General features: G+C 38.6%; 2 protein-coding genes across 4 annotated transcripts in view; both read right to left on the bottom strand.

The window, feature by feature from the left end:
- Window positions 1-515: 515 nt before the first annotated feature.
- Window positions 516-11312, bottom strand: prrc1 (proline-rich coiled-coil 1). Its single transcript, XM_052116481.1, has 9 exons — window positions 11183-11312; window positions 9654-9759; window positions 9175-9543; window positions 8805-8947; window positions 8616-8718; window positions 4890-5053; window positions 4633-4736; window positions 4171-4273; window positions 516-2018 (listed from the first exon to the last, which is right to left on the bottom strand). Exons 2-9 carry the CDS (start codon window positions 9742-9744, stop codon window positions 1809-1811), a joined length of 1287 nt encoding a protein of 428 aa, XP_051972441.1. The 5' UTR covers window positions 9745-9759; window positions 11183-11312; the 3' UTR covers window positions 516-1808.
- Window positions 11313-12874: 1562 nt separating this feature from the next.
- megf10 (multiple EGF-like-domains 10) overlaps window positions 12875-14863 on the bottom strand; it is a 61759-nt gene continuing 59770 nt past the window's right edge. For all 3 annotated transcript variants that reach the window (XM_052116484.1, XM_052116485.1, XM_052116486.1), the window contains one exon: window positions 12875-14368. In XM_052116484.1, the coding sequence (XP_051972444.1) occupies window positions 14202-14368 (167 nt within the window). In that variant the 3' untranslated portion in view covers window positions 12875-14201. The remainder of the gene's footprint in view (window positions 14369-14863) is intronic.

Below are 14863 nucleotides of genomic sequence, written 5' to 3'. Positions count from 1 at the left end.
AGTAGAATTTTATTTTGATTTGACATTTTGCCATAACCAGAGCAACATTTCAGATGCCATGACATGATATTGATGATATTTGCTGAGTGAGTTATGTAATCACATGACTTTGTTGAGGTAGTCACATGACTTTTTTGGATCTATAGTCCTATTCTAAATACATTCAGTAAATAGTTTTTTCATCGCAGTTTAAGCACGACTTTTCAAAAATAATGTGTCTCACTTCAAAGGAGCATTTGCACTCAGTTTTTAATGCACATTTTTGAAATTGTATTTAATTTTTTTTATGCAACATCCCAAAATGAATATAAAACTATATTAATGAAGTGAATCTGAAATGAACAATGAGGCTTATTGAACACCTCACCCAATTTAGGTTAAAAAAAACCTAATTTACATTTTAAATAAGCAATCATAGAAAATGACAAACATTTGAAATAGACTTCTGTCAACACCTGCTGGGGCAATTCATTTCTGAAAATACAAACCAAAAAGCACGCAAACAAAACAGAGGAACATTAAGCTTTTTATTAAAGATACTCTTCTGCTGTCTAAAGGCACATTGTAAAATGCAATAAAATCATCCACAGTTGTTCTGGAGAACTATTACAAACAGATAAAGACACGTTAAAGGCAGTTCTAGATTTTGGAAATATTCCTTAAGTCTTACAGTCCAGCATAGCTTTGGCTTCGACATCATGTGCTACACATCAGAGGTCACTCAGAGGTCATGCTCAGATCATCATATGTTCTGTTTCACTCGGGGTGAAACATCTGATTTTGGGCTTTGACTTAGTTAAACTGCTGCACATTATTAATGACAGTCTATTGGCCATATTGAAACAAACTGACATTTATGACGAATGTTTTATGTAACATTTATAATAATTGGTTTGTGTGTATAGTTCAGAGCAAAGATACTAACGATCTGATTTAAAAAAAAAGAAAACGAAAAATCAAAAGACAAAACTTCAAAATGATATCACAACATTAACATAAATTTAAATGGATTAATATAAAAATCTCCAGATCAAAAAGGGTGATGAATTAGATTTTCCTCAATATTTAATGTTTACATTAAAAATAAGAACACAACAAACACTGTGTCCTAACCAGATCCAAAAAGCTTCCAACATCAATCTAGTCACACTGAGCATGTGACTGCTGTGAGATGTGGCACAATCAGCCAATCAGAACATTTCTAATGTTTAATACATGCCATTATGAGCGCGAGTTTAGATTAATGAGAGTTGGGTGGGCACAGTGGGTGGGGCTACTCGGCGCAATTTTCAAAAAGTCCTGTCGTTTGAAGTGCTCACATCCGATTAGGAAGAGACAGATGTTATTGCTCGTCATGCTTGGTTAGGACACAAGAGAACAGAAATCTGCTCAACAAAAAAGAATTTCTTCCTGGCAAGTTTTGATGATTTTAAATGAGCCATGCAGAATGTCCCACAGCAGGATTTCAGATGTATTTTGCTCATCTGACGTTTGTTTTTTAGTTTTACTGTATTTACATCATACAGATTGTGCTTAAGAAAAGGGAAGTTGTCAATTATTAACATCATTCAAATTTGTATAATCTAGAAGAAACGTCATATCAATAATTTAAAAGATTCATCAATAGCTGTGTATTATTCTTCCCTGTAATTTGGTTTATTTGAAGCCTGCTGCAGAAATAAACCAAATGTTCCTTTTCATCAGCTGGTTTTAAGTTCTTGTTGGCATGTAGAGATCTCATGTGAAGTAAGTGAAAACACACAGGGCGAGACTCCCGGTGCATTATGGGAGATTGCGTCCTGATGCATTCACACAGTCCTAGCGGGCAGCCGCAGTTTGTACATGCCAGCCAAAGCTTTAGCAGTGCAGTAGATCATCTGTCTGCGGGACACGCCAGTGAAGGACTGATGCCAGTCTGTGCGGCTGACGTTTGGCACATTTCTCTCCAGAACTTCCCCGACGGTCACCAGCAGACCAGACCAAAGCAGAGGATAGTCTGGAGGAGTCAGAGACTGAGCCTACAGGAGACCAAAACCCGTTTGTTAGGCTTGAAACGCTAAAACAACAGTCATTTGAAAATGAAGACTCTTGTGTTTGTTAACATTAGTGGAACATGTTCACAGTTAATAGGGCTGGTGTTCATACAGATGGCTTGATTCAGTTGGATTTTGATTTCTATGGGTATATTTTGAATATAAAATACATTCTCAGGTTATACGGTCTGTTAGACATGGACCTTCTATCTAGGTACATTAAGAAAATATTCATTTTACAAATATTAATTTATCATTAGTTTTTCATCATTTTGGTCACATTTTAGCTTTTAAAAACTATATATTCCATCAATATATAGGATTAGCACTTTTTAGAAGTATTTCGATTGTTTTGCAGAACAAGTGCTAAAACGGTTCTGTCTCTTTAAGAATAGCATCAGTTCAGCGAGTGTCTCACAGAAGTTGACTCACTTTGTTGAGTGCACATTAACAAGAGGAGTCAAATGGCTTCTTTACCACATCAGTGCTTTATGTGATTAGAATTAAATGTAATTTTTTTGTAAAGAACAGAAAGGATATTAAAAGAGAAATTATTTAATGGCAAATGGATTGTGTTGAACTCGTCTTTGGACACACATTACACAGAACAAGTCAAATCAAACTTTTCCTCTCAACATACAGTGAAAGGATCTCGCTACTGAACTTCTTCACCACTATACTACTCAATCACTGCCGAGTGTTGGCTCAAGATGGCGCCGAGCATGGCTGCTGCGTTGCGAGCTCCGACACAACACTGCAGTTTATTGTTTGTTTACTGTTTTTTGTCTTGGATGTTGTCTGCCTTATTGTATACGACAGACAAATGCTTTTGGACATTGGTTCTGCAATTACACATTGAAAACCAGACTTCAAATTCCTCAATGCCGACCCGCTGTTTACAAACATGCCAGCGGAGCCCTTTGTCTGCGCAGTCCGGCCGCAGAAACACAGAAGGAAAAGGGGAAAAAGAGCCGGCGTTCTCATCAGAGTAAGGCATCGCGCAAATCGACCCCCGCTACCCAGTATTCTACTGGCAAATGTTCAGTCTCTGGACAATAAGCTCTGCGAGCGCGGATCTCTTTCCAACGAGAGATCACCTCTTCTTCCTTCTGGTGCGAACTGCCAGACACATCATCGGAGGTGAGCTTCCCTCCCTCCAGGACATCTATAACAGGCGGTTTGTGAAAAAAGCTTGGAGTATCATCAGAGACTCCAGCCACCTGAGTCATGGTCTGTTCTCACTGCTACCATCAGGCAGGCGGTATCACAGCATCAGGACCCGCACCGGCCGACTACATGACAGCTTCTTCCCCCAAGCAATCAGACTTTTGAACACAATCAGCACTGCACTTTATTAATATTATTATCTCACACTGGACTGTCATAATTATATTCTCCACAATATAACTACTGTATATATATTTTTTATATACTCTTATTTATTTATTTTTATTGTATGTGTATTCTATATCTGTATGTGTATTGTTTACTGTACATTGTATATAAATATTGTGTTGTGTAAGTATGTGTACATTTGATTTGTAAATTGTGTTGTGTAAGTATGTTGTTTATTGTAATTGGTATATGTCTCGTCACTGTCATGACTGCTATGTTGCTCGGAACTGCACACAAGAATTTCACCTACTGTTACACTTGTGTACATGGTAGTGTGACAATAAACTGATTTGATTTGATTTGATTTGAAATATGAAAATTTTCCAGCCAGTGGAGAATCACAGACATTGTTAGTCGCATAGCACAAACTGGCTTTGCAAAGAATTGCACATAGATGAAAAGATCGATCTTGTCATTTTAAGAATCGAATTCAGGATTGTTCAAATGAAGACGTGATTAAAATCTATATTTTTACCCAGTCCTAACAGTGAATGTGCTAAACTCCACCTGTGTGACATACATCCACTAAAAATCACCGAGCAAAAATCACTCAGTTCTCAGAAAAGATCCTACAGCATTTCAGACATGCACATTATACTTGCCTCATATTTTGTTTATTAATAGCAATCACATTTTTAAATGTTTAAGTGTCCAAATGCTTTTGGGGCATCTGTATACATATTATATTATATTGCCTCAGTTGTTTGAAGGTAAGGCGGTTTGAGAAATGAGAGTGTTTTACCTGTTGAACGTGTTCCAGGGCCACAGGTGTCGCTTGAGTGAATATTTCAATGTGAACGCCATTGCCAGGATCATCTAATATCACACAGCCAATATCAAACCACCTGACAGAGAGAGCAGAGCGCACACATGAACGGTTATTTCAGAACACTTCTTTTAGCGCAGTGATTGATTGACAGGTGAGTGGGTGGAGCTTCACTGAATGCATTAGGACAGTAATAAACACAGATCTGTAGCAGCAAGACTGACACACTGGAGTTTTCAGGGCTGAACAGCTTTTTCTTATACTTGTCATTTGGAAAACTGAAACTGTCATGGCTTCAGTACATGACATTTATTAGCAGAATGAGACGAGGCATCAGGAATATGTCACCCACTTTTCATTCCTGTAAAGACTGATTATAGCATGATAACCCCCCAGGACAAACAGAGAGTGGAGTACTGATGTGATGATGTTCCTTACTTATCTGGAAAGAGTTCAGCAATGAAATTCTCCACAGACACCACAGGCTGCTTCTCATGAATGACCGCAGAACGACGCAGACTGTCAATGCGCTCTTGAGCTCCCTTCACACAAACACACACAATCAAGACAATGATCATACAGTCATTATGGACTGGTGGTTATATAGAGGTGAAATTATTTTGTGTGTTTTTTTTGGATTGTCACTCCAAAGCAGCAGTGTTCAGTGGTCAGACAGTCACATGTGCAGAGTTCACCTTGAGTCCTGCAGCGTAGCCCACCGGCTGTGGGGCGATGTTTGACTGACCGGCCTCGCCGGTCACCATCGCCATCCCAAACACTTCTTGAAACGCCTCCCGCACCGCTGCCACCTTCACTTCTTTATCTGATGTCACCACAATGTCCACGTCACCCCCTGACTCTGACACACACACACACACACACACACACACACACACACACACACACACACACACACACACACACACACACACACACACACACACACACACACACACACACACACACACACACACACACACACACACACACACACACACACACACCACAGCATCACTTGTTGTATATCGCAAAGCACTCAGTGTGCATGACTGTACACACATATAGACTCTCACAGAAGAGCAATTCTGGGCCATATAGCTAAAAACTGTCATTTTAATCATGTGATATTCCTACCATCAAGTTTGAAGTACCACCTGTTTTTTCGTTCTTGCATTCAAAACAACTGAACGGATCTCAAGATGTGTTTTTCTAAGTTTCAAACTATGTTTAACTTGATATAGTAACCTAAAAATGCTGTGTTCATGGCACGACACAACCAAAGTGAGATGATACAGAAGCGTCTGATGCATGTGTACTTACAAAAACTCGAATAGTTTTGTTATGTTGCAGCCTTATTCTAGAATGTGTTAAATAACTTTTTTTACTCACATCAATCTACACTCCATACCCCATAATGACAAAATATTATGCATTATATTTATATTCTGCCCTCTTTTGAACTTCCTGTAATAGACTACATTATAACAGCCTATGTTAATGAAGAGATGTTGGAGCAATGAGACACAATGCAGCAGCCAAACACATATAACATACTGTATTTGTACATGTCTATGCGCCACCACCTCCTTGTACTTGAGTAATTAAAATGACCAAAATGCTCATCCCTAATATAGACAGGTGTGTGCCTTTCCAAATCAGGCCCAATCAATTGAATTTGCCACAGCTGGACTCCAATGAAAGTGTAGAAACATCTCAAAGATGATAAAGAGAAATGGGATTTACCTGAGCTAAATTTCAAGTGTCACAGCAAAGGGTCTGAATACTTATGTGAATGTGATATTTAAGGTTTTTCCTTTTAATACATTTGCTAAATTATAAAAAATCTGCTTTTTGCTTTGTCATTATGGGGTATGGAGTGTAGATTGATGTGAAAAAACACATAATTTAAAACATTTTAGCATAAGGCTGCAACATAACAAAATGTGAAAAAATGAAATAAACTTTACGAATGCACTGTAAACCCATCTTGACAGATTGAAGAAATCAATTGTAAACTGGATTGTTGTGGACTGAAGGCCTTACGTTCAATATGGAAATAAACAATACATTGCCTTCTGAAGACACTTTTTGATTTTGATTTGACTCATCTGCCACAATAATGTTATGCATTTTAATGATCGATTTATCATATCCATAATATATACTGTATTAAATTAATAATTATATAAATAGAATTGTTTCTAATTATATAATCATTATATTGATTTATTGTTATGTGATGGCCTTTCTCAGCAAATGTACACATTAACTCCATTAATGGGTATATCATGTCATTCATTTCATTAAAATGTTCTATTGATTGACAGCCCTACTAAAAACTATCTGTCAATATTATTCAGTCTTTCATGGTATCTGATATATATATTTACAGTGGATATAAAAGTCTACTCACCCTGTTAAAACAGCAGGTTTTTGTGATGTAAAAAATGAAAAAGATAAATCATATCAGACTTTATTGCACCTTTAATGTAAAAATTACAACCTATTCAATGCCACTGAAAACCAGTGACACATTTCAGAGAGAAAAATAAAAAACTTCTAACTAATGTATAAGTGTGCGCACCCTTGTATAATTGGGTATGTGGCGGTGTTCAGATCAACCAATCATCAAGCTCATGTGAAATAGTGCACACCTATCTTCACCTGACGTGACTCTGATTAACTCCTAAACCTCAGCTGTTCTTGTAGGATTTTTCTGACATCATCTTTGTTGCATGGTACTACAAGAGCCATGAGCCACAAAGAGCTTACAAAGCATCAATGTGATCTCATTGTTGATAGGTATCGCTCAGGTGAGGGCTACACAATTTTCTCCAAGGCATTAGACCATGTACACAGTGAAGACGGTCATCAACAAGTGGCGAAAGTATAGCAGAACAGTGACATTATCGAGAACAGGACGTCCCTCCAAAACTGATGAGAAGACTGGTCTGGGAGGCTGTCAAGAGGCCTACAGCAACATTAAAGGAGCTTCAGCTCTTTCTGGCAAGTACCGGTCGCTCCCTACATGTGAAAACAATCTCCTGTATTCTTCATCTGTCTGGGCTATGGGGCAGGGTGGCAAGACGCAAGCCTTTTCTGATGAAAGGAAAAAAAAAAAAAAAACATTCCAGTCTGCCAAAACCATGTGGAAAAATGTGTTATGGTTTGATGAGAATTTTACAAAATTGTAAAAGGTATGATTGGCGCAAAAACAGCATAACACAGCACATAAGCAAAAGAACCCCATACCCACAGTGAAGCATGGTGGTGGCAGCATCATGCTTTGGGGCAACTGTGGCACAGAACCTTGTGGCGCCTGCTAGAAAGCTGAAAATGAAGAGATCTTTCAACTTTCAGCATGACAATGATCCAAATCAACAAAAGAAAAAGATTGATGTTTTGGAATGGCCCAGACCTGAATCCTATAGAAAACCTGTGGGGGGGATTTAAAGAGGGCCATACACAGGAGATGTCCTCGCAATTTTACAGATCTGGGACGTTTTTGCAAAGAAGAGTGGGAAAATATTCCTGAGTCAAGATGTGCCGTGCTAATAGACTCTTATCCAAACAGTTGAAGCACCCTTTGATTTTATTACAGCATTAAGTAGTAGTTCAGGGATGTGCACACTTATGCAGATAGGCTATTGTTTCTAATATAATTATTCTAAGATTATTTGTTTTTATATTTTTCTCTGAAATGAGTCACTTTGGTTTTCAATTGCATAGGTTGTAATTTTACATTAAATGTGAACAATTCTGATATGATTTCTCTTTTTTTCATTTTTTACATTACAAAAACCTTCTGTTTTAACAAGGGTGTGTAGACTTTTATATCCACTGTAAATATATATAAACAGGCACACAGTACATCTCAATATTTGTTTTTAATCAGAGGAACTATCACGTCAATCAAGCAGCTAATGTAAAAAACTATTTTTATCAAATGATTCAAGGCATGCTTTCCACATTGTTTTCAATAAATGAACACAAGGAATAATGACTTTTAATCAATGATTAATAATCATTTTAATTTATATGCACCAATTGATCAATATTAATATACATACTGTATATATTTGCGTAAACATTTTAATACATGAAATATGCCATGCGGAGACTTGATATGATCACGTAAACAAATCATTGAATCCGAGTTCTGAACCAATGAAACGTACGGTTTACTAGCAGAAATGAATCAAACTTTAAAAACATTGTTCGTTTTGCAACTGAAGTTTAAATCAGAGACACTATTAAAATATTTCTCTCATTAAGAAATTTATGGACAAATAAATAGTGCATTAAAATGATCGTCATAAAGTTTTTTGATAACATTTCTATTTTAAATCACCAAGACAGAAATATTGAATATCTGGTAAATGTTTGATAAATCACACAGTCGTGTGTGTGTGTGTACTCACTGATGTAAGGAGCCATTCCAGGATCCAGTGTGGTGATCATGGACTCCACAGAGTGTTTGGTTTTATCTAGTACCGTCTTGACCATCGGGTTACCAGCTACACCCTGAGACAACACACAAGCACACACCTCAGTCAGGATAAAACCTCATCCAGAGGAACAGAGTGAGAGTGTGTTTTCAACCGTTGTACCTTGATGAAGCCCCATAATCCTCCAGCGGAGCTGCTGTCCAGAGTCACTCTGGGATCTTCATTGTCTTCAGGGAATGTGATGGGAGAGCTGACGTCTAAACCTCCAGACACCGGCTGCTGCATCATGGGATTAGACACAATGCCTACAGAGAGACAATCACATCACATGCCATCGATCAGAACACATCATATCAGCAGAATATTATACTGTATCCAGCGGCGGATTTAGGCATGGTGCATTTGTGTACTTATCCTGGATGTCTCAACAGAGCGGAGGAAGTAAGATTACGCCTGTATCATGGCAACAGTAATATGCATTTACACCAGGTGTAATCATGGTCAAAAACACATTAAGAATGATCAGTGGTACCTGGCATGGGTGAGGTGCTGGAGAAACTGGGCATCAGCGGTGTCTGAGGCGTGCGGCCAGCGTGGCCACGTGTTATGTCGTATCCTGCGCTCACAGAGAAGCCAGTGGTGGGTGGGCCGATGGGTGGGAAAGACAGTACGGCGCCAGGTGGGGCCGTGGTGCTGAGGGGAGGGGCCGCAGAGGCAGCGTACGGGGCGACAGGGCTGCTGTACTGAGCACTCAGACCCAGAGGAGATGTTACGGAGCCGAGAGCGAGAGGAGGAGCGGATGACTGCAAGGGCGGCACTGGAGGAACAGGACTGGAGAAACTTCCAGGTGCAAACCCGGACACACCAGAGGAGCTCGGGAGTGTCAGAGGACTGCACATACCTGAACACAACAATCAGAACTTCAGAAGTGATTTTTTTCATTCATTTCTTCCATAAAATCCTTTATTAAAGAGTTGCACTTATTAACATCTCACGAGCTTCATGAGTTACCGGCGGCAGGTGGCGGTGGGCTAACAGCCGCTGTGGGGGGTGGTGGAGGGGTGGTGGGCGGTGTGCTCTCGATTCCACTCTCTTCCATCATCTTCACTGGAACAGCCTGTAATGAAGAACACGCAGCAGCCATCAGACTTCATGATACATTTTATCATTGATATATATATATATATACATACACACACACACACACACATTTATTCACACAACTGGATTGCTGACGCAACGTAAAACTGCCAGCAGGAGGTGAAGCCACTGGAAGTGTTCGAGCGGCCATGTTAGTATGCGCAACCTCTCATAAAGCGTCAATGACTGACAGGAGAAAGCACCCCCGTTTCACCGTATAAGACCTGTAGATACGACAGCTGCATTTTGCCCTTTAGTAACAATCATGTTTAATGTTTAATTAGCTGTTATGGATAATATTCATTACGAGGGAGACAATATACACATATCCTGATGTCAGAAAGTGTTCAGTCAATCAGTGCAGCACAATGATCACTAAAGAAAGTGGCAAAACTGTCCACAAGTTGTAATGCAAGTAGGAAAAGCGGTCATATCTGCTTAGGGTGACAATATGTCCTTACCTACAATGTAGGGTTATGGACCGTTATTGAATTAAATTTGTGAATTTACATACTGTATGTACATGAGATTTGTATTTAAATTATTGCACTATGGAGGATTCCTGAATGCAGTTTAAGTGTTCATGTGGAAAATGGTTTGAGAGTAAAAACTGTTCTTGTGCCTGGATGTCCTGACACTCAGTGCTCTTCAGTGCCAGCCAGAGGGCAACAGTTCAAAGAGAGAGTAGACAGGGTGTGTTGGGTCCAGTGATTCTACCTGCACGTTTCCTCACTCTGGAGATGTACAGGTCTTGGAGGGTGGTAAATGTCTTTTACAGACTGCTGCGTGATTTCACCCATGAAAACGTGTGTAACAGAACTGAATAAACACAACGTGATGACGTCAGCCTGTGATTTATGATCAATCATACAACAGACGAGGATATCCGGATCTTTATAAATATATTATTCAAAAAATCCAAACTATTACATGCTTTGTAATCTTTGTAATATGTTTCGTCTTGAAGCACATACGTTTTTGTAGTATGTTAATTTCCATGCATCATTACACTAAAATTATTTTCCTCGGGAGGATGTTTTGATGCCACGTCTGCACGAGCTCATAATCTCACTCATCGATTCATTCGTTCACATCGACGACAGCAGCTGTCCATTCATACAGTGTTCATATCGATGATTACTCAAACAAACACACACTATGACCTGCGGTCTCTATTCTCTTACACACTCACACTACAAGTATCGCCACACATTTCAATCTGATTGCAATCATGATGTCACTTATTTCTCCTTCGTGATGAAATATCAGTGATTTGACGTTTTATATTTAATGCGAGTTTAGCTTCAGGCTAACAGCGACATCCGGCAGTCATTCGTTCATACAGTCCCGCGTTCCCACAGAAGATCACTTAATGTTTGTTCATAAATTATATTTCTTACCTGAGGTGATCGTCTCCAGCTCAAACTCACTCAAATGTTTATATGAGATCTGATGGAGCGCGAGATCAGTAAACACTGCCGCGCGCTGATGACGTCACACTGTGCCACGTCTGAACTTGCGAGAGAGCTGCGTGATGAACGGCACAAAAGAAACCTTCGTAGTGCACTTCGAAGCGAAAACAAGAAAGTATGGTCGTTCCAAACGATTTTTCATACAATAACTTTAGAAATGTTTCCCGAACGAGCGTTACTTTTGAGCCCTACACCTTTCAGCCAACTAAAGCTCTCACAGTGGAAAGTAAAGTATTTTTGAAGGGAAAAGGGGATATTAGGGAGGATCACTTCTGAACGGCACACACCCAGAGCGCTTTTAAATGCTATCAACAAATGTAGTTAACTGAATGCCACTGAAATGAATGATTTTGGTAGTAAGCAGCGGCTGCCAGCGAATGTGAGAAAGTTCAGCTAGCATTGACCGCAGAATAAATAACCAGAAGGTTATAATACTACAGTTAGTGATCACACAAGCACAGGATGTACAGCAGAACTATGTGCCAATGTCAGATAATTTTCTAACATCAGCATTTATAGTAAAGGAGTAAGTAGATCATTGCTTGTTGTTGCGTGTTTTTGTATTGAAGAGACATAATACAATTTCTTTACCGAGATTGTGACAATGCAGTCTTTCTTGTCAACATGTAAACCTTCGTTCATATGTACCTGCATAACCTCCGATAATACCTATATTTATTTATTTATTTCCAAAGGCGATGTTTCATAAGTCATGCTTAATGGAAATCTGCGTGTCTGTTTACTATGTTTACTATACACTCCTATGAAAGAGAGAATGCTCTCTGACAAGAACGGAGAGTAAAATGCGTTTAAGATGAAACAAGATGCAGATTTGGTGCAAAGAAAGTTGAAGCAGAATGTTCCCAGCATCTTTCTTCTCTTGTCGTGGAATATCGCGATGAATCTCTCTAAGTTGCAAGAAAACTCTCGGAGTCTTGACTTCCAGATGCCAAAATTGTAGTTTATTGAACACCAACAAACATGAGACCGGCCAGCTGTCCGTTCTGACTGTCTTAGTCCAAAACCTCCTCTTCTATACAGTTTGTTATCTGGCATTACCTCATTTCTGTGCCCCTTTGTTATTTTTGTAACCAATGGATACTATTTGCCACCATTATCTCACAGAGCCTTTTGATATCTTTTTACTGGTAGAAACTTGGCTTTAGTCTATCTTCAAGGTCCTTAGTCTCATTATTTTGTTACAGCTGGGTGCTCTTTGTGGCCTCTGCAGCATCAACACTTTTAGTAACCTCATATGCTCTCTCCTGGGTCACACAAAGGCCTAGAAACTCATATAAGTATTTTGATATCTAAGAATGATTATTATACCATCTAAAAAATGATTATTCTACAATACTCTCTGCTGGTTGTGTTCAGTGTGTGCGATTCATTCATCAATGAACCGATTCAAACCCTGGATTTGAATAGTATTGTAAGCATTGATGGAGTCACAACACATTAACTACTCTCAGAGGACAGACCATTTACAATAGTTTATGAAAGGTAAAGTATTGTTTCATTAAATAATTTTACAGTTGCCCATCTACTAAAATGACATTAATTATATTTACAAAATTGTGATTATTTATAACTAAAACTCACACCACCCTATTGCCAACTTGACACATTTGTTATCATTTATTGTAAAGCACAATTGCATATACAGTATATTTCAGCTAAAAAAGAAAGAAAGAAGTGAAATACAACATTCAAAGGATGTGAAAAAAACATGGTTGCAGTGTACAAATATAGGTTAATTGTCTTGGAGCTCTTTGGGAAGGGAAATAACAACAACTGTGCAACTTCATTTATTTCTTTAAAAAAAATCACAAAACAAATGATACAGTTAGCAAGATACAAACATACACGCGTATTCTGCTGTGGTTCCAAGTCTGAACTTGCCTTTTGGAACTAGTATTATTAACCACTTCTTATTGTGGCATATTTAGTAAAGTAAAAATACAAAATTTCAAAGGAAAACAGTACAATGAGTTTAGTCAGTAAAGGTCCTGCTTTAAAAAGTACAGGTCAAGTTACAGAGGAATTTTCAAAGAAAATACTTGCAATTCATACAAGAGTTGGCACTATGTACAGATTTACACAAAGTTCTTCTAAAGGCTCCGAGTGCTTTAAGACTTACATATGACTTTTTAACACACGAATGTACATCCTAAACACTCTTATCCATAACCAACTGACCTCATGTCACATGACCTTACAGATTTCTTCGCAAAAGTCCAGCTTCAGCTCACTAACTACAAGTTACAAAGTATTTGATCTTCAGTTCAGTGATCATTAAGAGTTTATATAGGACTAAATTCAAACAGTACAAGCCAAAAAATCTAATAAAAAATGTTGATTTTAGAAAAGGTGAGTAATCTCTTCTCGATGGACAGCTGTCAATATAAATACAATACAAATGGTGCTTTATCACAGCACATCAATCTTTGGTAAACCTGAAATGCTTTCGGACAAAAAAAAGAACATTTTCAATAACAGAAACATTGAGCCAACAGTTCAGAGTCGGTCTCAATAAATAGTGCTATTATCCTTAATCCTGAAATACAGAGTGAAAAGAACAGATTTGCCTAATATGGAATAAACACTTTGTTACAGAAATGCTGAGGATTGTTCTGTATTTGTGTGATGTGCTGAAGAATGGAATGATTTGCTTTTGTTCAAATGAATCTAGTTAATGCTGTAAATATGAATGTTTGTCTCATCCACCAAAAGACTCGCCCTTGTATTCCCCCAGAGTCTGTATAAGTCTAAGTAAACTTGTTTTGTATATAGCTTTTCAAACATTTCAATGTTTGTAATTCAGAAGAAATTAGGAATGATTATAACAATGAATGACTAAACAGCATTAAAACAATTAATATAGTGCTCTGAAGACATGTATCAGAGGATCATGTCACAGGTTTATGGTCCTTTAATGGTCCTTTAATTATTTTCTGTCCATGTCCTCATGGGGCGAGGGGGTGCTGTCTTTCGTGGGCAGTAGGTCATAATGACATGGAATGTGGCTGTTCTTTGGTAGGTCATATGGATCTTGACAAAATGGTCCATTGTAGTTGTTGTTAGAGAGTGTGTGGACAGAACTGATGGTCGGCTCTGAAAGGGACAACAAACAGGTTGAAGATATTTGCAATAATAAACAGTTAAATGTCTCATGTACACATTTAAAAAAGCGAGGTCCAAACTTAAGGTCACCTCTGTGGAAACCATTTATTGACACCCTTAAGAAACCATGGCTGGGTTCTTATATCTATGTTCGGCCGAAATACTAGTAGTAAAGTAGTAAGGTAGCATGCCATTCCAAACTCAGCCTTTGTGAGTAGAGGATACTTGCCATTGGCCATCAGGCCCTCATCATGGCATGCAGATATAACTAGCTAACCTGGCTGGGAGTGGTTTGTAATTAAACTGTATCAAACCATGCTCAAGTGAAAATGCTACTGGAACTGACCATGCTCCGAAGAACCGTTCGGCCCAATTGTGGAAAAGTGCTAAATGACAACAGAAAGTAAAGAACTGCAGCAATACTGCAAGATTCAGGAGTCAAGCCCTGAAAACTACACCACTGACAGAACAGCTGCCATCGCTTGG

This window comes from Xyrauchen texanus, chromosome 43 (genome assembly GCF_025860055.1).
Source record: "Xyrauchen texanus isolate HMW12.3.18 chromosome 43, RBS_HiC_50CHRs, whole genome shotgun sequence".
Classification (NCBI taxonomy): Eukaryota; Metazoa; Chordata; class Actinopteri; order Cypriniformes; family Catostomidae; genus Xyrauchen; species Xyrauchen texanus.
The sequence above is the reverse complement of the archived record's forward strand: the minus strand, read 5'-3'. Positions and strand labels throughout refer to the sequence as shown.

What these genes read in the sequence shown, in the direction of transcription:
- prrc1 (XM_052116481.1), bottom strand. Translation starts at nt 9,744, where the DNA reads ATGATGGAAGAGAGTGGAATCGAGAGCACACCGCCCACCACCCCTCCA. An exon ending in GATTATGGGGCTTCATCAAG is followed by an intron (nt 8,719 to 8,804) that starts GTACAACGGTTG and finishes GTGTTGTCTCAG; the next exon opens with GGTGTAGCTGGTAACCCGAT. An exon ending in GCTACGCTGCAGGACTCAAG is followed by an intron (nt 4,737 to 4,889) that starts GTGAACTCTGCA and finishes GTTTGTGTGAAG; the next exon opens with GGAGCTCAAGAGCGCATTGA.